Source organism: Panthera leo, chromosome D3 (genome assembly GCF_018350215.1).
Source record: "Panthera leo isolate Ple1 chromosome D3, P.leo_Ple1_pat1.1, whole genome shotgun sequence".
NCBI classification, from domain to species: domain Eukaryota; kingdom Metazoa; phylum Chordata; class Mammalia; order Carnivora; family Felidae; genus Panthera; species Panthera leo.
Window position 1 is genome coordinate 17818124 of NC_056690.1, and position 25106 is coordinate 17843229.

Genomic DNA, 25106 nt, shown 5'->3' on the forward strand with positions numbered 1-25106 from the left:
CAAGCCCCGCATCGGGTTCTGCGCTAACGGTGTGAAGTCTGCTTGGGATTCCTTCTCTCTCCCTCTGCTCCTCCCCCCATTCAAAAATAAAGAAGGAAACGTTTAAAAAAAGTCAATCGTGATCATAAATATATGGGTGAATTTGGGGAACTTCAATTCGACTCCATTGATCTGTATCTGTATCCTTATGATAGTAGCCCACTGTCTTGATTACTGAGGCTTTATAAGAAGTTTTATAATTAGGAAGCGTGAGTCTTCCACATTTATTCATCTTTTTCAAGATTTTTTTTTTTTTTTTTTGGCTCTTCTGAGTCCTTTGCGGTTTCATATGAATTCTACACCCAGCTTGCCAATTTCTGCAAAAGAAGAACCAGTCAGGGATTTTGATAGGGATTGTGTATTTATAGATCAATTTAGGGAGTACCTACGTACTTGACGACTGTTAAGTCCACGAACAAGGAACGTTTCTCCATTTTTTCAGATCTTCGGTTTCTTTAAGCAACGTTTTGCAGTCTGTAAAAGCCTTGTACTCCTTTGGTGCAATTTATTCCTAAGTGTTTTATCCTTTTCGATGGTATTGCGAGTGGAATTTTTGTTTTCTTATTGCTGAATCTGCAAAGCACTCTGTTCTCTGGCATTGATGGGGGCAGGGGGATTTGCAGTGGTTCATCACCGAGTATTCTTGATTAATCGAGAATGATTATTCGTGACGCGTCTGTACACTTAAACGTCAAAGAATCAGAATGTAGCAAAGCACCCCCAGTGACTAAAGTCTGATTGAAACCACTGAACCTTTGAAGAGTGAGAAGGGGCTCCAGGATGTCGTGGGGCTTCAGGATTGGCATTCTGTGTGCCTCCTGTTACACTCTGCATCCCTCCAGTAGGGTTCACATCACACTGTGTCACAATGACCTTGTTTGTGCCTGTTCCCCGCACTGCGCCGTGAGTTCATGAAGGTAAGGACGTGTCTTGTTCCTTTTTGTATCCTCACTATTGAGTATCATGCCTGACAGATGCATGGTAGGTACTCCACGCACACTGACCACATGCCAGGACGTGATCTATAATACAGTTACAAGAGACAGACGCAAGAGTTAACACGCATGTTGCTGTGGACTCCGCACACCTCTGTTCCACTCACTTACGTTCCCTGGTGCCACGGGAGGAAATTAACTCCTGGTCCCAGCCTTACAATAAAGCTGTGTTTCTTCATTCGAATTAAGCTGGGTCCGATTTCTATTCCTTGCAGTGAAAACGGCCCCGAGAACTCCGTGGCAAGGCTCCCCTCAACCATCCCCCTCTCACCATCCTTCCTTCTTCATGCTAACAGAACCCCAATTTGTGTTCAAGAAGCTGTGTACCCCTCGATCCTATGGGAAGGAGGCCCTTCCTTCTCTAGCCCTGGAGGAAGACACATGCTTCTTTAGACTCAGCCCTTTTAGAAAGAAAACTTCCTGTGACTGTTCCTTCCCCATTCTATCTCTTTTGAAAAAAACGTGATGCCTGGCACCTTGGCAGCCATCTTGTGATCTTAAGGTTTCACGCATAGGGTCAAATGGCCAAATGGCAGAGGATGGCATAGAAGAGAAGCAAAAAGAGGTGGGGTCCTTGATAACATCTTTGAGCTGCTGAGTCTTCCTTAGAACCACCTGACCCTGGGCTTGTCATTAAATGAAGAACTGATACTCAAACGGGTAAGCTACTGTCGACTGGCTTTACTTCGGCTTGCAGCTCAAGGTTATCCCAGACCTTTGATGTTTACTAGTAGCAACCAAGGGAGACTCTTGATCTTATCCTTCAAGGCTCTCTGTAACTTACACTGGTCAAAAACCATGAATATCTATATTCATTTCAAAGGCCATCCCTAAGATACTCTTATGTCATTGCCAACACATCTCACTTCTGGGTTCTAAGACTACTCGGAATAAGGGAAAGAAAGAAATTACAAAGCCTTAGCTACATTGAACATCTCTTGCCATTTTCTGAAATCTTTCCTAACACCAAGAGAAAGGGAGGACATTTCCATTAATGTAAGCAGGAGCTTTGGGATAGTCCCAAGTTAGATACAAATGTCTTCAGCTAAAGGCCTTGTATATTTCAGAAGCTTGGACAGCTCCTGTGCAGCTCTTTTTTAAGGGCAGGCAATTTAGAAGGCAAAGAGTTTTAAGATTTCATCTTCTCAAGAAGAGAAAGCCCTCAACTGCAAGCCTCCTTGCCCCAGAGCCCGGAAAATACTCCTGCCCACCAAGCACTCTTTCCCCACCCTGGCCCCTGACTCCTCCAGGTTATTTGAGGGTGAGTGTAAGGGGACATCTGGCAGTCTCTGGACAGCAGGGAGGGAGTGAGGGAAAGAAGGGAAAGAAAGAAAAGAAGGGAAAGAAGGAAAAGAAAGAAAAAAACAAGCAAAACTTCTGCGTTACCCAGGAGAGCTCAGCAGATCAGAAATAATTAGAGGAATAGCCACCCATGGTTTAAGGAAATGTGGGTGTCTGGGAGGGATAGATCCAAGGTGGCCAAGCCACCTCCTCTCTGGCTGCCGGGCCAAGGGGGCTGCAGTCTGTATTTCAGGCCCATGGGATTGTTTGCCATTGACCCACGACCTGAGCTTGCAAAAGTCACCCACTGTGACCTCCACACCATCAAAAGAGAGTGTTGTCTCCATCAGACTCAAAGTCATGACACTGGCCACCAACTTGTGCAACTTGTCCACCATATTGGAAAGATTATCGTACCACAGCATTGCGATGACCCTGGATGGACTAAGTTGGCAAGGTCCTTAAGGTGAACTGTCACTAGGACATCATGACACATGGACAAACTTGGACCCTTACGATGTCCATCACCAACATGTTTTAATAAGAGATGAACATACACATTTGGTTTCCTCAAAATGTTTGCTTCAAGCAGGCATCTCCACGCAGAAGGTCAGTCTTCTCTGGCCTTTGATGGGATCCAGCAGCTTCCTCCCTCCTCCTCTGGCTTCCCTGCCCTCATGATGGGGAAGGGGCTCATGTAAACCAAATCCTGGAGGCGGATGCTGTCTGCTGAGACACGGGGTCAGCCCTTCCTCCAGAGGCCAACCCCAAACCCAACCGGGTGCTCTTCTCTTCCTTTGAAAATGTACACGTCACACGTCTGGGCCCTCCCGTTCCTCCCCACTGGTGGCAGAGAACTAGGGCTGGGACCCCTGGAGCTACCTGTATGTAAAGACCAAGCCAGCCCTTGAGAGCAGAAAGGAAGAAACCAGGGAGGAAGGATTCCTGGTTCCCTGATCCCAATGGGAGTGAGTGGGTGATGTAGCATCCCTTCATTTTCTGCCCATTTAGCCATGTACCCACCCTCCAGCTCCAAAGTACGGAAACCTGAGCTAACTGTTTTCTTTCTCCAAGAGTCACCATCCAGCCTGATCGACGAAGGGGTCAGAAAAGAAGCCCCCAGCATGGCCTTCGTTGCTTCCGAAGGGAAGGCCTCTGCTTTAGCCTTGGGCTTTATCCCCACCTCCTCTGGCCTCAGTCCCCAATTCCTGGGGGCGGGAGAGGACGACAGCTTTCTGGGGGTATCATCTGGGTTAAGCCCAGCTGTCCCCTTGGTCATGTGCCCAGAGCAGCCCCAGAGGGGCCAGGAGGGGACACGTGGCTCAAGTTCAAATGCACGTCCATCTGCCAGAGTGTCCACTAGGCAGGCCATGGGGAGGCAAACCGAGGAGCCCCTTCTGAGAGAGCATCTCTCAGACCCAGGAAAAAGCTGTTCAAGCCACATCTGGGTCACCCACGGTTTCAGAGAAGAAAGCCTGGGGCTGGGGGTGTAGGAGAACCTACTGAACAGGTACTGTTGGTGGATGGCAGGTGTTGACTCCCTGGGTGGCAGGTCTTAACGGGGCTCTGGGCCTGGACTGTATCTACAGAGATTTGTTGGCTATTGTTCACCAAGGGTGCGACTGGCTGACTCCGGGTGGCGCCCGGTTGGCCTTCGGGGACACCGGCCACTCCTCACGTGGCAGTTTTCCCATGCAGGCCCACAGGTTATTGGCAAACCTCCCCCCCCACACACAGAGAACCCCCCAGAGCAAATGCCTCCCCATTCCCAGGTGTGGAATGAATGGAATGCTCCCCATTCATCTCGATGAATATGAGCAAACAGAGTCAAGACACAAAACCCTGTTGGTCCAGGTTGTCCCCCCGGGTAAGTTCTGGATGTCGGCAGTGACGGTCGGTGCCCCAACTGGGTTCCACCAGCCCCCTGCCTTCTACAGCCCCAAAGACCAGCTCAGCCCTGCATCGGTCACTACTCCTGAGAGCCAGAGTTCGACCTGGTGATGCCTGTGCCGTGCGCCCCTCGACCGACCATCTCCTGGCCCCACTCCCGGTGGCTGGACTCCTGCAGTCCGCGGCCTTTGGTCTCGATGGGCAAAAAGCAGGAGGCCAGGGCGGCCAGGAGGCAGCAGCCACTGTAAACTGCCAGCGTCAGGTACACGGAAGATTCCAGCATGACCTGGGGGAGGGAGACACGTGCCGGTGAGGGCGTCCCTCCTGAGTCACAGATGCCACCGACCCTTCGGGAGGTACTGATGACTCCAGGCCCCCTTGTAAGCGCTCTCTGCACTGATCCCACGGAGCCCTCACGACAGAGCGAGGCACGTGTCCCCATTTTGCAGAGGGGGAAAAACTGAGCCTCAAAGAGGGGTAAGTAAGTGGCATACTCGAGTTCTCACAGATACTCAGGACGGGGCTGGGATTTGAGCTCTATCCCCATCAGGCTCTAGGGTCTGTATTCCTTGAAACGACACTCTCTCTCAGAGCAGGACCTCTGCTGACTTTCTAGATTAACAGCAGAGCCCAGCCTCATTTGCTCATCTGCCAGAGGGGTAAGGGCAGTAACCCCCTCCCAGTGAGAGGAAACCCCAAGGCGACTCGGTCCCCTGCAGGCGCGTGGCCAGCTCTCAACCAACAGTAGGTAGTGGGGACATACACTGGCCAGACACAACAGCCCAGAACAGAGCTACTTGGCTGAAACACGTGGCAGAATTCTATTTATGTGAAAAATCCAGAATAGGTACATACAGACAACGCACGGGGGCACCTGACTGGCTCAGTCGGTAGAACACGCGACTCTTAATCTTCGGGTCACGAGTTCAAGCCCCGTGTTGGGTGTAGAGCTTCCTTTTAAAAAAAAATGCACCTTGGGAGCCCCTGGGTGGCTCAGTCGGTTAGGCTCCGACTTCGGCTCAGCTCACGATCTCACGGTCCGTGGGTTCGAGCCCCGTATCAGGCTCTGTGCTGACAGTGCAAAGCCTGCTTGGGATTCTCTCTCTCTCTCTCTCTCTCTCTCTCTGGCCTTCCCTTGCTCTTGCACTCTCTCTCTCTCCAAATAAATAAACTTAAAAAAATGCACCTTGGGGTCGGCAAGGGAAGAGGGGGAAAAAGGGGGTAACTGTCTAATGAATAGGACTTTTCTGGGGGGGGGGTATGGACTTTTATTTGATGACAATGTTTTGGAACTAGATAGGGGTGGTGGTTGCACAGCACTGTGAATGTGCTAAATGTCACTGACTTGTTCACTTTAATTTTTTAGACTTTATTTCTTTAAGTACTCTCTACACCCAATGTGGGGCTTGAACTCAGGACCCTGAGCTCAAGAGTCGCACGCTCTTCCCACTGAGCCAGCCAGGCGCCCCTGAACTGTTCACTTCAAAATGGTTCGTTTTACGTTATGAGACTTGTACCTTGGTAAAAAAAAAAAAAAAAAAAAAAAAAAAAGGCGATAAAGGCTATTAAAAAAAAGCAAAACGACTTCAAAATAAGATCCCTAAAAACGGATAGAAATGCTTCAAGACACACAAGGGGCTGCAAAATTCTGCAAAAACACCTCATTATCCCAACTCCGAAACCATGGCCAGGGACATCTGTTTCCCACTACATCATGTTGTCTTCAACAGTTTGTTTTCCTCTTACTTGTTTTCATCCAATTTGTTTTTGGCCCAATCAGATGGCGCCCCCCCCCCCCCCACACACCCCGGGTCTTCTGCGTAGGAAAGACTTGGGTTTGAGTCCCAGCTTCTCTGCTTCCCAGCCGTGTGACCTTGAGCAAGTCGCTTGCCTTTCTGAGCCCGTTTGCTCATTTGCAAGCAACACTGTTCCTTTCATAGGATGGGCTGTTAGGGTAAAAGAAGATGATGTGCACGGAAGGTTCTGCAGACGTCTGAACGTGGTGTAACTGCTTTCTGTGCTCTGGCTTTTGCGCCCCTCCCCACCTCCCCCCAACCCCGGATTTGGAGGGGACACCTACCTGAGCAATGAACGGAGTAATGAGAGCACCCACTCTCGCCATGCCACTGCAGGTGCCCAGGCCGAGCGCTCGAGTTGCCGTGGGGTAGACCTGAAACACAGCCATGGATGCGGGCTTGAGAAAACGCAGGATCCTCCCCCCGGCCCCTCTCTGGCTCAGGAGTGATAGGACTGACGCCCGCGGGCCCAGAGCTAGCGTGGATCACTCGGGTGTTGGTGACCCCATCGAGGGGTGGGAGACCAGGTGGGGGTTCTTATCTCAAAGGGGATAGGAGGTTCAATGGAGAAGGAGGGCGAGTGGCCAAGCTGTGGGTGGGAACCCAGTTAGGGGTCCTCGGTGCCCAGGGTGGCTGGCCTCCAAAGACTCCGCCAGGAACCACTCCCCATTCTGCATCCAGATACTGTTCTCCCGCCTCTTTTCATTAGTTCACCCTGCGGCACCGGCCCCAGCCTTTCAAGGCATTTCATTGAGACAGAGGTTGAAATGCTTACACAGTTTCTCAGTTCGTACCCAGAGTGGCCCCGTGCCTAGCTCTCCCTCGGGCAAAGTGAGAAGTGACTGTGCATCTTCCAGACCAAGGCAGTGTCTTCTCCACTCCCTTCCCCAGTCCGCTGGCTGGAAGGAGGACTCCAAGGCCCTGGGGCAGGATTTTTCAACCTTGGCACTGTGGCCCTTTGGGGGTGGGTCATTCTTTGTGGTGAGGGGCCGTCCTGGGCATCGGCGGATGTTTAGCAGCATCCCTGCCCCCTACCCGCTAGATGCAGGAGAACCTTCTGCACGGCTCTCCTGAGTTGTAACAACCCAACGTATCTGCAGACATTGCAAATGGCCGCTGGGGGGCAAAATCACCCTTGGTTCATCATTACTGGATGAAGTTGCAAGATGCAAAGAACTTGGGTCCCTGAATCACTGTGGAAATGGAGGCTGCCCACCAACCTGGAACACCGTGTTGGACTGTTTCATTAGTGAGGAACTGCTGTTGGGTCAATACATTCCCTTTGAGGAGTTATTTGTTACAGCAGCTAGCGTGCCTCTAACAACTCCAATGCTCTGTGCAGAAGCTCGGGAAGAATGAAGAATGTGAAGGGAAAAATAAAATTCACGCATGATCCCAAAACTCAGAGATAACCGTTGTCACGTTTGAATGTATATCCTTCCAGGTTTTTCTATGACCGTATACACATCTACGTTCGTTCATTTATTTATTCGCTCAGCAAAGTTTTTGAGTGTATACCATATGCATTTACCTGTGATATTTTATTTTTTTTCTATTTTTTAGTGTTTATTTATTTATTTTGAGAGAGAGAGAGAGAGAGAGAAAGAGAGTGAGTCCACAGGGGAAGGGCAGAGAGAGAGACAGCCAAGCAGGCTCTGTAGCTATCGGTACAGAGCCTGATGCGGGGGGCTTGAACTCACAAACCATGAGATCACGACCGGAGCTGAAACCAAGAGTCTGACGCTTAACCCACTGAGCCACCCAGGCACCCCTACAGAGGATATTTTAATTCACCCAACGACACAAGCAACATATAAATACATTCCCCTTGTCAAAAATGAAATCACCCGGCCGTCCTTGGATCTACAACCTCTCCTAGGTTGTAATACTCCCCAGAGGTTCTAACTATTAATAAGGTGTGGAATGTATCCACCCAGGTGCGTTAAAAAATATGTGTATACAAAATACACAGCATCGTTTTTAAAATATAAACGGTATCATAGCGTACCATTCTGCAGCTTGCTTTATCCATTCAGCGCTATGTCTTGAAATCTTCTTGACATCGTATATAGATACCTACCTCGTTCTTAACTGCTCATAACCACCTCATCATTAACTGCCGTAACTGTATTCCCCGGCGGATGTTCCACAGTTTACCATTCAAACGAGATCGACAGACATAGTATTAGAAGAGGGGCACAGACACTGAATGCACGAGGAAGTCAGGGGAGGGGGAGATCTGGGAGGGCTTCTTGGAGGAGGCAGGATTGGAGCAGGGTGAGGACGATGACTCAGAGCGAGGGCTCCGGGGTGCTGCGGGAATGAGGGCTAATCCAGACACCCTCTTTCCCCTGGCACAGTATCTGGTATATAATATTCTCCTTCTCCCTTTGCTTCTATCTAAAGTAAGATGAACTAGGGGCACCTGGGTGATTCAGGTGGTTAAGCAGCTGACTCGTGATTTCGGCTCAGGTCACGATCTCACGGTTTCGTGAGTTCGAGCCCCGCATCGGGCCCAGAGCTTGCAGCTCAGACCTGCTTTGGATTCTCTGTCTCCTCTCTCTCTGCCTGCCCCCCACCCCCCCGCGCTGTCTCAGTCTCTCTTAACTAAACTTTGAAAAAATAAGATGAAATAAAATACAATAGATATAAAATAAACAACCCATAATCCCTGAGTGTGGGAAACTGAGACACGCTGAGACGCTGTTGTGTGGAGCGCAAACTTGTACAACATTTTAGAAAGGGATTTTTCAACTCATCTCAATGTTTGTAACGTGGATAGGCTTTCACTCAACAATTCCATATCTTGGCATTTATTCTACAGGAAGGATACGTGTGCCCAAGACTATATAAAGCTGTTTACCTCAGCACTGTCTGTGATAGTGAAAAGTTGGAAAACAAGCCAAATATCTGTAGAATTGTTATCAACTTATGACTTGTCCAGGGTGCCTGGGTGGTTCAGTCGGCTAAGCGTCCGACTTCAGCTCAGGCCATGATCATCGCATGGCTTGTGAGCTCGAGCCCCTTATCAGGCTCTGCACTGACACCCCCCACTCTCTCTCTCTCTCTAAATAAATAAATAAATAAACTCTTTAAAAAATTATGATTTGTCTATACTATAAAGTATATAATATATATGCATGTATAAACCATATAGTATAATAAAGTATAGTATATAATATAAAGTATACATACTATATAGCATAGTATATAATATACATAGTATTTATAGTATAATAAAATAGAGTATATAATATAGTTATATACGACACAGTATAGTAAAGGGAGGTATAAAAAATATATATATACTATATAGTATAATATATAATCTACATAGTATTTATAGTATAATAAAATGCAGTATATAATATATAGCTATATAATACACAGTATAGTAAAAGGAGGGATAAAAATATGTATATATAGGGGCGCCTGGGTGGCTCAGTCGGTTAAGCGGCCGACTTCGGCTCAGGTCATGATCTCGCGGTCCGTGAGTTCAAGCCCCGCGTCAGGCTCTGTGCTGACAGCTCAGAGCCTGGAGCCTGTTTCAGATTCTGTGTCTCCCTCTCTCTGACCCTCCCCCATTCATGCTCTGTCTCTCTCTGTCTCAAAAATAAATAAATGTTAAAAAAAAATATATGTATATATACTATATAGCATAGTATATAATATATATAGTATTTATAGTATAATAAAAGAGTATGTAATATATAGTTATATACTACACAGTATAGTAAAGGGAGGGATAAAAAATATGTATATATACTATATTGTATAGTATATAATATATATAGTATTTATAGTATAAAAAATGCAGTATATAATATATAGTTATATACTACACAATACAGCAAAGGGAGGTATAAAAATATATATATATTATACATACACCATATAGTATAGTATGTAATATGTGGTATATATTAGTATATTGTATACAGGATATACTATACGTAGTAAATATTGAATATATAGTAAAGATTAGTAACTGTTAAAAAGAACAAAGTAGATTCCTATGTCCTGGGCTCATAGTCTTTCATCTTTCCCTCCGAATTTCCCCACCTCATTCTCTGCCCTGGGGCTGGCCGATGTGGACCACCAAGGGTTCCCTGGCCTTCTGGCTTCTGGTTAGGCTCAGCCAATGGGCAACCCCAGCGGGAGATGGAAGGGGGTAGAAGAGAGAGGTCGGGGTATTTATTCTCCTGATCTTCCCCTCCAGGCTGCCTCAGTCCCGTGTGTCCGTCAGCTGAAGGTCACAACTTCTCTCCACGCAGCTCTCTCCTGGGACCCTGGAACACTCCCCTCTCAACATCCCACCGACTCTGGGTGGCGGCAGAGTCCCCAGCCACCTTCGCCCCACTGCAAGCTCGGGGGCACTGCTATGTCACGTTCATGTTTCCCTCAGCCTTGTCCCTCACCACTGTAATTAGCTTCTGTATTAAAACTCTTCCCAGTTGCTCGCTTACCCAATTTGGTACACCCACTAACAAAAATTAGTGTATGCTTTGAAAAAAACTGAGCTATTCAAGGGGCGCCTGGGTGGCTCAGTCGGTTGAGCGTCCGACTTCAGCTCAGGTCACGATCTCGCGGTCCGTGAGTTCGAGCCCCGTGTCGGGCTCTGGGCTGATGGCTCAGAGCCTGGAGCCTGCTTCCGATTCTGTGTCTCCCTCTCTCTCTGCCCTTCCCCCGTTCATGCTTTGTCTCTCTCTGTCTCAAAAATAAATAAACGTTAAAAAAAATTAAAAAAAAAAACTGAACTATTCGAAAAGGTTGTGTCTAGGAAGGGGGAATGTGGGGCCCTTTAATTTTTGGTTTTATACGGTTCACTACCATTCAGAACTTTTACCTTGAACATTAGCTTTCATAAGCAAAAAGCAAAAAAAAAAAAAAAAAAAAGACGGGAAGATAGCCTGAAATAATGAAGAGCTTCACTGTTCCCACCCAGACAGACCCAAGCCCAAGGATAAATCTCATGCTGAGGATCCCAGGCGGGATATTTCTGAAAGCAGAGCTCCTTCCCTCCCCGACCCGGCTGCTCCCAGACACCTCTCCTACCTCAGGTGTGTAAACATAGGCTGCCTGGAAGCCTCCAGAAATAAACGCTCTTGCAATGAAGAGTAACAGAGTGAGCATATTTCTAGGGAGAGAAATAAGAAAGTTGATGAGCAGGTACTTTCTTCTGTTGACTTGTTTCAGCAAAGTCCTATCTGCCCAGGCAGAATTTATACCCTAGAAATGGGCAAAGCCCACCCTCACCCAACCCACACAGGCACACAATCCCAGTGCCATCTCTGAAGGCCTGCCTTTATAAATTTTGTCTTTCTCCAAAGTCCAGGGTAAGAGCTGCAAACATCTGTGGAGTCCAGGTTGGGGGCAAGGTCAGAGAGAAGTGATATAAACCACTTGAAAATCCAGATGGAACCTTGTAGGGGCAGGAATTGAGTCAGGTGCCAGCTGAGCCAGTGAAAGTAAACTTCTGTTCAGTATTTTTAGGATAATCCTGACCCCCGACCTTCTGTTCCATTGTTCCCATAAATGTCTAAGAACACCCCCATGTCAGGGTCTAAGCTTCCTCTCCAGGCCTTCCACAAATTCATCAGGTATGGTCTGGGGCCTCTCCGAGAGCAAGAGAGGCACAAGCCACTTCCATATTTTGAGGCTCTTGATGGAAAAATGGAGAAACGCCAAAAGGGGATTATAAACCAGGACCTTGAAGTATTTCCACTGAACAAAGGAATGCTTTTAACCCATACATAAAGAGCTGTATGCGTGATCTCACTGGTGGACAATGTCAAAAGTCTAAAAGTGACAGTGTTGGGGCGAAACCTGAACCAAAGTGCCCTCCCACCCTTAACCCCATCAGAGGCGCAAATATGAACCCGATCCTGTGGTCAAGAGTCAAGAGTCCTAGAGAGGGGCTGGGGAGGGATCTCGCAGATGACCACCAGGAGTACAGTCCACAGCTTACAGACCCAAAGAGCCACTGACCATGCCCTGAGAAGTGTGCCTGCTGGCCAGAGAGAGGGGGTTTCACGACCCACCTTCCGACACAGATAAACAGCAGGAGGCTGCACAGGGAGAAGATGACGAAGCACAGGGCCATGGTCTTCTTGCGGCCCAGGCGGTCAATAATCCACAGAGTCACAAGGACACCTGGAAGACAGCAGGGCACCATGGCAGGCAGCTTCCAATATGGCTCCCAACACCCCCTGGAATTCACACCCCGTATAATCGCTACCCTTGAGAGTGTGCCGGACCCAGCGAGTCGCTTCCAATGACTAGAATATAGAAAAGCATTGGGATGTCACTTCTGAGATGAGGTTATAAAAGACTGCAGCTTCTGTTCTGCTGGCATTCTCTCGCCCCCTGACTCTTCTTAGGTGCTGGTCTTCATGGAGAAGGCTACCTGGCGAGGAGCGAAAAGTGGCCTCTGGCCAACAGCCAGTGGGGAACTGAGGCCCTCAGTCCAACAGCCCTGGAGGCATTGAACCCTGCCAACGACCATGTGAGTGAACGTTAGCCCCTTGCGTTCTCAGGGCCTCAGTTACTTCACCTGCAAAATGGGACTAAATAAAAATAAGATTCCCTAACCTCAGTAGAGACAGTACAGCGTGGTGCTTATTATTAATAATAACTGTTAAATGTGGGCTCAGCACTTTTACAGCTGTTATCTTGCTTCATCATCAAAACAACCCCCCAAAATAAATGCTCGCAATAGCCCCACTTCCCACACTTATTCATTAAAAAATTAAGCGCCTATCTTTGTGTTAGGAACTGTTGTGCTAGGAGCTTGGGATACGCCAGTGAACAGAAACAACAAATCGTAAATGTAATAAGTAAGAATTTGTTCTGAGTTTCAGAAAGGCAATACCATGGAAATCATGAAAAATCATGGTGAGTGCATGAAGTCATGGAAACGGTTATTGGCAACGTGGTGTCTAACTCTGAGTCCCTACTCTTACTGTGAGCTATTTGCGGGAAGGCTTTTGGAAGATAGATGGATGGCGTAGTAATGAGTGAAGACTGTGGGCTCTGGGGTGGGACGACAGCGCTTAGCCCTGCCGGGTGTGGGACACTTAGCGTCTTAGCTGGGTTTTCCTAGAAGCAGATCCTGGGACAAGGGCCCAGGTACAAGTGTTTAGTTGAGAGGCAACCCAAAGAAGAACCAATAGGAGGGTGGGAAAGTAAGATGCGGAAGGGAAGGCAAGAGTGCATGTCAAGCCAAGTTACCACTGTGGGTCATTTCTACCGAATTCCACTGGGGGGCTCTGGGAGCCAGTATGGAATATCCTTTTTAGAATTCTCCTGCCTGATGGGCGAGGAAGCTGGGGTATTTATACACCACCAACTCCTGCAATTACCGTTTGAAAGCAGCTCCCAGGTGTTAACTCCCTGACACTTCCAGCCACCTTGTTTGTTTGCTTTTAGATACTGAAGCTTTCCATTCCTCCTGAGATAGCCCTCAGGCACAGAGATGCAGATATTGGCAGCTGCAAGTTGCCAGGGACAGTTTTTGCTACACCTCTCTGAGCCTCAGTTTCTTCAGGTGTAAAATGGGAATAACTGTGCTACTTCATAAGACTAGATGACATTATCAGATAAAGGGTTAGTATCCAAAATCTACAAAGAACTTATCGAACTCAACACCCAAAAGACAAATAATCCAGGGAAGAAATGGGCAAAAGACATGAACAGACACTTCTCCAAGGAAGACATCCAGACGGCCAACCGACACGTGAAAGAATGCTCAACGTCACTCAACATCAGGGAAACACAAATCAAAACCACAATGAGATACCACCTCACACCTGTCAGAATGGCTGACATTAACAACTCAGGCAACGACAGATGTTGCCGAGGACGTGGAGACAGGGGAACACTTTGGCACTGTTGGTGCGTATGCAAGCTGGTGCAGCCACTCTGGAAAACAGTATGGAGGTTCCTCAAAAAATTAAAAATAGAACCACCCTACTATAATTGCACTACTAAGTATTTATCCACAGGATACAAAAATGCTGATTCAAAGGCGTACATGCACCCCAATGTTTGTAGCAGTGCTATCAACAATAGCCAAATTATGGAAAGAGCCTAAATGCCCATCAGCTGAGGAATGGATAAAGAAGATGTGAGGTGTGTGTGTGTGTGTGTGTGTGTGTGTACCTTATACACACACACACACACACACACACACTGGAATATTAGTCAGCAATCAAAAAGAATGAAATCTTGCCATTGGCAACAACATGGATGGAACTAGAGTGTATTATGCTAAGCGAAAGAAGTCAGAGAAAGACATATATCGTATGATTTCACTCAGCTGTGGTATCTAAGAAATAAAACAGATGAACATAGGGGAAGGGAAGGAAAAATAAGATAAAAACGGAGAGGGAAGAAAGCCATAAGAGACTCTTAAATACAGAGAACAAACTGAGGGTTGCTGGAGGGGAGGTAGGTGGGAGGATGGGCTAAATGGGTGAGGGCATTAAGGAGGGCACTTGTTGGGCTGAGCACTGGGTGTCATATGTAAGTGATGAATCAAAGGGTTCTCTTGAAGCCAATACTACACTGTATGTTAACTAACTTGAATTTCAATAACTAAATTTTAAAAAAGACTAAATGAGACGTATCTAGAAAACATTTAGCATAGAGCCTGACGTACATAAAGTAAGCATTCAATAAATACCAGACACTCTTGTTGTAATAATTACTCGTTTTTTAAAGGAAAAAGATAAATTACCTTCACTTTACGTGCAGGTTTGGATTTTTTGACTCCCCACTAGTCCTTCCAGTGTGAGTGCTGATGGGGGACAATTCTCCATGGATCTCTTATATTTTTGTGTACTGGCTGCCCTTTGTTCTGTTTGGATAGCCAACAGCCTTGCGAAGATAGAGATACCGTCTCCTTCCAGAGCAAAGAGCAAGCCTGTTTTACTGTCCATAAAGATGACGCATCTCTCTAGATCAAAAGCTGGACAAGTTTCTGGCAGCCCATTATAAAAGATTTGGGTTCCCTAAGCTTGGGATTCCTTAGGTAAGCAAAGTGAAAAAGGGACTGAGGAAGATATTGGGAAGCCAAGGAAAACTGTGGAACACAGAGTCAAGAATATAGGGACTAGATCACTCACGACATGGTAGGGAATGATCAGGTAATTCCTTAAGTAGCAACCATCATCCATTATCAGCTTTTGTGCACACTTGAGTGAGCGGGTTCTCATCAAAGGACGAGAGTCAGAGCACAGCAGCTACACCCATTACTCCATTGCGTGTGTAGCATCCACTTGGACCCTCCCCCATCATCCCTGTGGGACTTGAGAGCAAGGGGAGCTGACACTAGTACGCTGTTCATGTTGTTCGCTGTGCCATGGGTAACAGTCTTTTGTCTCTGACCCAGGAGTCTCATGTCTTCTGCCAGGGAGCGTGACACGGGCGGCTTCATTTGTTAGCCTTCAGTGAGAGCAGCCTTTACAGTTCTTGACAACTTGCAGCTAAGGGTTGAAAAACTAATCTCCAGCTCCCCTAGAAAGGGGATTTTCTCCCAGGCAGCAGCACCAGGGGGAGCCACCAGATCCACAGCGGCCCCCTGCCCCCGCCCCCACCGCCCACAGCTCCCTCACCTGGAAACTCGGAGAGCGTGGTCCACAGCAGATCCATGTAATCCTCCTCACTCAGGTACTCACAGGCCAGGCTGCATTTTGCTTCTACCGCCTTCTTCTGGCTAGAGACTGGAAGGTGGGAGACAGGAGAAAGAAGAGCCATTCTCGGAAACTTGAATCACGCCCTCCTGCCCCCACACCTCCTTCCCTGGGTACGATTCAGCCGGGACACCGTGGAAAGAGCCCAGGCTCCGGGGTCCGACAGACTCAGGTTCGAATCCCAACCAGCAGCGCTTTATCTCTCTGAGCCTCAGTTTCTTCACACAACTGGAGCTAATGAAACCACTGGGCAAGGTGGGGGGGAGAATGAAAGCAGGCTGTGCATATGAGGGCGCTTAGCCCAGAAATGGCTCACACTAGGTGCGTTTGTGGCAGACAGATTCCAGCCAGGGTGGCCTCGATGATCCCCACCAATATTACCTGGCCCTCATGACTTCCTTGATCTCACCTTCTCTCTCTCCCTTGCTCTGCTCACTGTACTCGAGCCACACTGGTATCCTTGCTCTTCCTTCAATACTCCTGCGTCAGGACCTTTGCACTGGCTGTCGCCTCTTCCGGGATGCTCTTTATAGATCCCATGACTAATTTCCTCACATCCTTTATATCTTTTTAAATCTCATCTCATGGAGGTCACCCTGAGCACCCCCATTTAAAACTTCAACATACCCACTGCCCCTTGCTCTGCCCCGCCCTCCTGACCTCCCTTGCCCTGCTTGACTGTCTCCTTTTCCTATACATTTGTTAACAAACAGCGTGAAAGATTTTGAAATGGGCAAAATGTTTTGTCTAGCGTACCCTTATAGGTCGTCCTGCTTTTCGTTATCTTTGAGCTATGCACATTATAGAATATTGGTATTGATGCAAATGCTTCTAGTTCATCGAAATGCAAATTGTGTCTGGTGATGCAATTGATTACTGCCTTATGCATACTGACAAGTTGTGCCTCTAACTGTAAAGCCATTTCTGCATTTCTGATTGCCTATATACATGTATCTTTTGAACTCTCCTTTGAACAAGTTGTAACCTCTTGGGGTGTTAGTAGACCTCCGGTGTTAGTAGACAATTCTCCATGGATGCTCACATCTCTGTATGGTTTATAAGCAGAGGCACTGACTTTCTTTGCTCTGGACTATCTTTTCAAGGACCTTGGTTTAACCAACAGCCTTGACAGGGAGCGTCTACCTTTGGAGTAAGGAACAGGTTTGCTTATGGCCTTCAACGGTCTAGTGTCTCCCCACAGGGCAAGAGCAGGCAGGCTTAGCATCCAGTGCAAGAGAGCTGGGTGCCCTAAGCTCAGAGATCCTCTCTTGTAACATAACCCACTGCTCTTGCAGGTGTGACCTCCTCTCTTCACATCACCCTGTGGGAGTGGGAGCTCCTCACTGGTGTAAGAAATGCTGATACTCCAGCTACTGCTATTACTGTGAGTAGCAAAGTCCTTTGTCTCTGATCCAGGAGTGTTGTGTCTTTTGCAGGCATCTGTGGAAGCTGTGCACGCCTAACCTGTTAGCTGCAAAATAGGTAAATCCTCAGACTTTTCACAGTTCTTAACTAATTCATTCATTAACCGATGAGTTAAAATCTTTGACATGCGGTCATTGTATATTTGTATGAGAGGCATGATTTTACCTTTTCTTAAAATTTTTTTCTTCAAGCCATCACCTTCTAACACACTATGTCATTGCCTCACTTATTAAGCTATTCTCTCTCTTTCTCTCTCCCCACCAAAACATGAGCTCACAGGGTAGGGATATTTGTCTTTTGTGGTCACTGATGTACCCTAACACCTAGATCAGTACCTGGCTTATAGAAAATATTGAATAAATGACTTGTCCAAGATCACACAGCTACTTAGTGCTGGAACCCAGGCTCCCTGATTTCCAGCCGTGGGCTTGTTCCACGGTATCACTTCTCCTGCCCAGGTAGAAGAAAGGGCATTTTTTTTTTTAATGTTCATTTTGGAAAGACAGAGAGAGCACGAGTGGGGGAGGGGCAGAGAGAGAGAGGGAGGTACAGAATCTGAAGCAGGCTCCAGGCTCCGAGCTGTCAGCACGGAGCCCGATGTGGGACTTGAACTCATGAGTCGTGAGATCACAAGCCATGAGATCATGACCTGACCCGAAGCTGGATGCTTAACCGACAGAGCCACCCAGGCATCCCAAGAGACAGCTTTTAACAGGAGCTGGCAAACTATCACCTGAAGCCAAATCTGGTCTCCAGTTTGTTTCTGCCTGGCCTGCGTGCTAAGAATGGTTTTTACATTAAAAAATTTTTTTGTTAAGTTTATTTATTTATTTTGAAAGAGACAGAGACAGCAAGAGCAGGGGTGGGGCAGGGAGCGAGAATCCCAAGCAGGCTCCTTGCAGCCAGTGCAGAGCTGGATGCGGGGCCTGAACTCACAAAACCACAAGATCATGACCTGAGTAGAAACCAAGAGTTGGACGCTTAACCGACTGAGCCACGCAGGTGCCCCTGCATTTTTAAGTGATTTTTAAAAATCCAAAGACGAATAACACTTCATGACATCAAAATGATATGAAGTCCAAATTCATACTCATTAAACTTTTTTTTATTTTAGGGAAAGAGAGAGAACAAGAGCACGTGAGTGGGAGGAAAGGGACAGAAGGAGAGAGAATCCCAAGCAGGCTCCATGCTCAGCAAGGAGCCCGATGCAGGGCTCAATGCCATGACCCTGGGCTCACGACCTGAGCCGAAATCAAGAGTCGGATGCTCCACTGGCTGAGCCTTCTGGATGCCCCAAATTCACATTCATGAATAAGGTTTTATCGGAACACGAGCAATGCTTGTTCGTTAACCAATTGGCCACAGCTTTTTTCCTTCTTTGTATGGCCCACAAAGCCTAAAATATTGACTAGCTGGCCCTTTCTGCAAAAAGTTTGCCAACCCCTGCTTTGTAACATTCCCCTGGATCCTCCTCTGTTTTGCTTAAGCGGGTCCACTGTTGGGGGCATGTGATCTGTAGTCAATAACCAAATCCCAAACCTGCGACTGAGCCACCAACTCATTAAATCCTCACTTACACCAATAAACCAAACTATTAACTAAGCTTACAGAGGCTTACTATGAAAAAGATAACCAGGTAAATCCTACAGACAAGTGAGAACCTGATCCCTTTATCCTCCACCCTGGGCTCAATGCTAGGAACCTATTTTTAAAGATAGAATTGTTTGAAATCCCAGACATGTGCATATAGTCTTTGCTTTCTGCCTGTTCCTTTTGTCCGGTGGCTCCCACCTCCGGCTGCACAAGAGAATCGCCGGGGGGAGCTTTTAAAAGCCACTAACGCCTGGGTCCAGAGATGCTGAGTGAATCGACCCGGGCATCGTTTAACTGGACCCAGGTGATTCCGTTGTGTGGCCAGGGTTGAGATCCTACCCGGTCCTCCGACTTCACACGCACGTGAGAATTACCGCACAGGGTCACAGCCATCAAACTCAGTGTCGTACTTCATCGAGCCCTTTGCGTGACATAAGCGGTGACTCTGCTATAACGTCCCTTCTATCGTGACAAGGTTGTTCGGGTTTCTAATCTCAGAGACCGCAGCCCAGGTCTTTTGTGCTCAGATTTGGAAGGAACTTTCTCCCTGGAGTCTGTGGGACAAAGTCACTGGCGTTTGTGCGTGGCCGGGCTCAGGAAGGGCTGAACGAGGGGCAGGGCTGTGTGTGTGACTGTGTATGGTGGGGGTAGGAGTGGTTAGCTGGTAAAGGGAGTTTGATACTCACTGCTGCAGACATCTCCTGCCTGAAAGAGCTCAGTGGTGAGCAGAACTAATCCATAGTAAGAAAACGCATTGGAAAACCTGCCAGAAAGGAAGCAAAAAAAGGTAAAGAAATGATGGGAGAAATGCAAGATCCCCTTTCCCCAACCCCTCAGGAAGGACTTGCGTCTATAGCAGCGAGGACCAGTCTTTGGACGTGGGTGACACTGGGGCTTTGGGGGGGGGGGCGGTTCCTGGGGCCCTTGAGCAGGAAAATGGCAGGTACAAAGCATAGCGGTATGTTAAAGGTATGTGATCCTGTGTCCTTTGAAAGACCAACAACTGTATTACATCACAGAGAACACCAGGCTGTTTTTCACAATTGGCAATAGGGAATAAAAGTTTGGGGAACCAAGATTTGGAAGAAAACAGTCATGGCTGACATCCGTCAGGGCTTCTGGGCCAAGTTGGTCGATGTGGAGAGGGAAGAGGAGGGAAACACTTTGATAATACAGAGAACTGGGCTCCAGCTCTACCCTTGAACTCTTAAGAGTTGAATCAACTCACCAAGCATTTATTAAACACCTGCTGTGTACCCCATACAAGTGTGGAGTCAGCAGACTTCCCTAAAATTTCAGATTAGAATGACCCAGTTAATGAATTCCCGATGGTCCCAGGAACCATAACACTCAAGTCTGTAGGACCAGAACATTCTCATCCTGTAGTACAGTTATGTGGGAACTGTCATAATTAGTCCATGGTGATAAATTTCCTTGAGTTACAATATGTGCTAGCAAATTTAGTGATTTCTATTGGGTGCAAGAAATAGTCTCTAATTAATTGCTTCGGTATTTGGGTAGCGTCGGCCCAAATGAGTCACATGCACAAGACAGACTGTCTGTCAGACAGTCTGTCACAAGACAGACACCCTTAACTAGGTCAACCACCTCCTCTCCCTTTTCAAAAATCCTGCAGACTGAGCACTTGTATTGAGCATACAGCAGGTGTTTAATAAATGCTTGGTTCAGCTCTCAGGAATGCATGGGCAGAATTGGAGCCCAGTTCTGTTTATTATCAAGGCCTTCCTCTCCACTTGCCTGCAACTGACCACTTTTCAGGACGATCCCCTGCTAATTAGCACCTCTCCTCAAAGGTGCATAGGGAAAGGGATAAGTGGTTACACCAGAACACCGAAAAGTGTTAGCCACGCCCCTTCTGCACACTATTCATGCTGCATACATGATTTCGTAGAGAGTTCAAAGAATAGCTGAGATTTGACTGGTTGTGGATTTTCAGGTAATTACTCTGCACAAATCCCTCCCTACCACCCTGCCCACATCCAGCCATCACGAATGGCCGCGTTTTAAGGAAAATAGACCAGGATCAGGACTGAGAGTTCTAAGGCTGCACGTGTTGACCAAATCAGTGGTTCCCCAAACAGGGGTCCCATGCCACTGGTGGTACACCGAAGGCAGTATGGCCCGAAAAGAGGAGTAAGGGAGCAGGCATTATCATTTTCCTTTCAATTACAGTTGACCCTTGGACAACACAGGTTTGAACTGCAGGGGCCACTTATAAGGAGATTTTTTTTTCAATAAATACTGCAAGTACATTTTCTCTTGAAGATGGTTTTAATAACACTTTTTCTCTAGCTTACTTTAAGAATACAGTATATAATACATATAACAGACAAAATATGTGTTCATCAGTAAGGCTTCTGGTTAATGTTATCAGTAAGGCTTCTGGTTAATAGGAGGCTATTAGTGAAGTTTGGGGGGGGATCAAAAGATTTTCAACTACTCGGGGTCTGTGCCTTTAGCCCCCACTCTGCACTGTTGAAGGTCAACTGTATTTTGATGGCTTCCTAGTCTCACTTACTTGCTAATGAGTCCTCAACATCTGCCTCTCTCTCTATTAAGTACAGTAACTCAGAGCTTTGGCAAATCATCAATCTAGCTGCTTTTTACTATATTTCTCTTGAGGAGGGCCTTCTCTCTATGGCCTGCTGTTTTGTTTTTTTTTTCATGTTTTAAAAGACATTTATCTGAACGCTTGTGCACTGTTGGTGGGGATGCAAACTGGTGCAGCCACTCTGGAAAACAGTATGGAGTTTCCTCAAAACATTAAAAATAGAAATACCCTATGGTCCAGTTATGGCACTATTGGGCATTTACCCAAAGAATACAAAAACACTAATTCGAAAGGATATACGCCCCCCCCCATGTTTATTACAGCATTATTTATTGTTTTTTTATTTTTATTTTTCACATTTATTTATGAGAGACAGAGCAAGATAGAGCGTGAGCGGAGGAGGGGTGGGGGGGGGGGGCGGGGACACACAAAATCTGAAACAGGCTCCAGGCTCTGAGCTGTCAGCAGCACAGAGCCCAATGCAGGACTTGAACTCGTGGACCGTGAGATCATGCCCTGAGCCGAAGTCGGATGCTTAGCTGACTGAGCCACCCAGGCGTCCCTACAGCATTATTTATAATAGCCAAATTATGGAAGAAGCCCAAGTGTCCATCAATAGATGAATGGATCAAGAAGATGTGGTCTATATATACAATGGAATATCACTCAGCCATAAAAAGGAATGAAATCTTGCCATTTGCAATGACATGGATGGAACGAGAGAGTATAATGCTAAGCGTAGTATCTCAGTCAGAGGGCAAATACCACGTGATTTCATCCATATGTGGAATTTAAGAAACAACACAAATGAGCAAAGGGAAAAGAAAGAGACAGAGAAACAAATCAAGAAACAGACTCTTAAGCATAGAGAACTTACCAGAGGGGAGGATGCTGGGGGGATGGGTGAGATAGGTGATGGGGATTAAGAGTGCACTTATCATGATGAGCACTGAGTAATGCATACAGTTGTTGAATCACTGTATTCTACACCCGAAACTAACATAACATTGCATGTTAACTGTGTTGGAATTAAAATGAAAAACGTAGTTAAAAAGGACATTTATCTGAGTAAAAAGTGAGTCCAATTAAAGAAAACGACGAAGAAAAGAATAGCACGGGTGATACCTGAATAAGGCAGAAATCAGGAAAGTCATACCCAAACCACTTTATTTTGCAACTGCTGCCCAAGATCAAAGAGCTATCTGTGCATCACGTAAAAACAGAAAGCAAAGGGGCGCCTGGGTGGTTCAGTCGGTTAAGCGTCCGACTTCGGCTCAGGTCATGATCTCACGGTTCGGGAGTTCGAGCCCCGCATCGGGCTCTGGGCTGACAGCTCAGAGCCTGGAGCCCGCTTCAGATTCTGTGTCTCCCTCTGTCTGCCCCTCACTGCTTGCACTCTGTCTCTCGCACTGTCCCAAAAATAAATAAATGAAAATAAAAAAAAAAACCAGAAAGCAAAACAGGGCATGAATGAAGGGGATCAAGGTGTCAAGAAACAGCTCTTACCATATAAACCACAGCAACAAGGTCGTCCACCTAAAATGGGGCGTGAAAAGGTCCCTCATTCTGCCTCGGTCTTCCTGTTTCAAGACAAGAACGTGCAATTTGCTCTCCTCCCCTTGAGAAGTATGGGCCCCAGCCGGCAGCCTAAGACCGTGGGGACCCACAGCAGGGAGGGAAGCTCCTGGTGGGCTACATGCTCAGATTCCGGGAACCCAGGACCCGATCCCACGGCACAAAGTCTCCCGGCCCAGTGAGGCCCTCCAGCCAGGACCCAGCAAGGTCTACAGGCTTGGTTCCCCAAGGATGGAAACATTCTGCAATCCCTGTAGCGGGAAGCAGATTCCTTGGGCTTGGTACCCCCAGGGATTCTCGGGCAGTGCCATGGACCCAGGGAGCAGACAGTCAATCCAAGGGGCATCCAACCATTTAATGCCCTCCCAAGCCAGCTCTAGGTCAAGATCACAAAAATCAATGTACTGAAAATCAATTCACCAGAAGCCAATGTGTCAAAGGTTGATTAGTTAAATGACCCATTTGCCAATTTCATATAATTTGCTAATTTATCGAATCTTTGCTCTACAACGTTCTTTTTAAGTTTATTTATTTTTATGAGCAATAGAGAGAGAGAGAGCATAAAGGAGGGACAGAAGGAGAGAGAGAATCCCAAGCAGGCTCTGTGCTGTCAGCACAGAGCCCAACACGGGGCTTGAACCCACAAACTGTGAGATCATGACCTGAGCTGAAACCAAGAGCCACCCAGGCACCCCTACAATGTTCTTTTTAAGAGTATATTCTAGGGGGTGCCTGGGTGGCTCAGTTGGTTGGGCGTCTGACTTAGACTCAGGTCATGATCTAGCAGTTGGTGAGTTCAAGCCCCTCGTTGGGCTCTGTGCTGACAGCTCAGAGCCTGGAGCCTGGTTGGATTCTGTGTCTCCTCCTCTCTCTCTGCCCCTCCCATGCTCACGCTCTGTCTCTGTCTCTCAATAATAAATAAATGTTAAAAAAATTTTTTTAAAAGAGTATATTCTAGGACTGTGATAATATTCTTCTTAGGTATATTTAACGAAAACATTTTTCTTAGCAGTTTGAGAAACGCTTGCTTATTTAACCATGCTAAATGTTTAAAAAAAAGATTATGGGTTTTAGGTGGCTTAGTCTCCCTGTGAATCGTCCTCATGAATAAAAATATATTTTTTAGTATATTCTTGAATGAAAAGACAACACCCATTAAATAGGTTTATTGAATGTATTTGAGAATGTTTGTATTTATTGACTATATTTTGGAATAGGTTAATATATTTAGAAATAGATTCATTAACATATTTATAGAGAGCATACATCGAGGAACTAAATGTGTTAATACATACACAGGAAAAATATACTCCTATTTGCTACATATATTCAAAAAGATCCTTGAAACATTTTTTGGTAAAAAAGATACACTGGCAAGTTAATTCAGGAAAATTGGCTTTTGGGGAATTAGTCTGCTTGTGCGCTTTTTGCTGGTCTCAGAATTTGCCACCTCCGTGGAGAGCACGCCCCACCCACGCACACACTCCCGCACAGGCGCACGGACACACACACACGCCACAGACAGCGGGCCAGGCACCGACCTGTCTGGAGATGATGAGTTTCCCCAGCGGCATGGGGGCTCCGTTTTCTGTCGCTATCCTCTTTAAGGTGGCGATGGCCTTCTCCTGATTCCCGGACAGCACATCATACCTTGCGCTCTCTGGCAGCCACTGTGGGGACAGGCGTGGCAGATTAGGGTGGAACAGAACACGGGGTCCCAGCCACATATCTCAGCGGGGTGTGGAGTCTTTAAGCTTAGGGCTCTGGAGCCAGAGGGCTAGCTTCAAATCCTGGCTCTGTCATTGATTATCCTGGTTGTGGGACCTCGAGTAATTACTTGACCTCTCTGTGCCTCCATTTCCTCATCCACAAAATGGGGATAACGATAGATCCCACCTCGTAAAGGTTGCCGAGAGGGTGAAGTGAGAGAATCCAGACAAAGTGCTTAGCATGATACCTGGAATGGGTTCATGCAATGATTGTTGTTTCTGTTGCTATTATTATTATTAATTGGTGCAGCTGGCAGAGTTCCAAAAACATCATCTTACAAAGAATCTCTGCAGGACAGTGTCCTCCTTTACCTCCTCCCCACTGAAACACAGTGAACGGCTGAACAGCAGAAAGCCAAGTGGCCAAGGTTGAGATCTTTTTTTTTTTATTATTTATTTTGAGACAGAGACAGAAGAAGAGCATTTAGGGACGAGGGAGGATGTGGGAGAGACAGAGAGAATCCCAAACATCTCAGAAC

At 46.9% G+C, this 25106-nt stretch overlaps 1 protein-coding gene across 1 annotated transcript in view; it reads right to left on the minus strand.

The window, feature by feature from the left end:
• Nucleotides 1-4142: 4142 nt before the first annotated feature.
• Nucleotides 4143-25106, minus strand: part of LOC122203877 (SV2 related protein) — a 60863-nt gene continuing 39899 nt past the window's right edge. Inside the window, exons 8-15 of the mRNA XM_042911055.1 lie at nucleotides 24400-24528; nucleotides 22790-22863; nucleotides 19398-19474; nucleotides 15616-15723; nucleotides 12043-12154; nucleotides 11057-11138; nucleotides 6286-6375; nucleotides 4143-4491 (exon numbers count right to left, since the gene is read on the minus strand). Coding sequence (XP_042766989.1) covers nucleotides 4285-4491; nucleotides 6286-6375; nucleotides 11057-11138; nucleotides 12043-12154; nucleotides 15616-15723; nucleotides 19398-19474; nucleotides 22790-22863; nucleotides 24400-24528 — 879 coding nt within the window. The 3' untranslated portion in view covers nucleotides 4143-4284. The remainder of the gene's footprint in view (nucleotides 4492-6285; nucleotides 6376-11056; nucleotides 11139-12042; nucleotides 12155-15615; nucleotides 15724-19397; nucleotides 19475-22789; nucleotides 22864-24399; nucleotides 24529-25106) is intronic.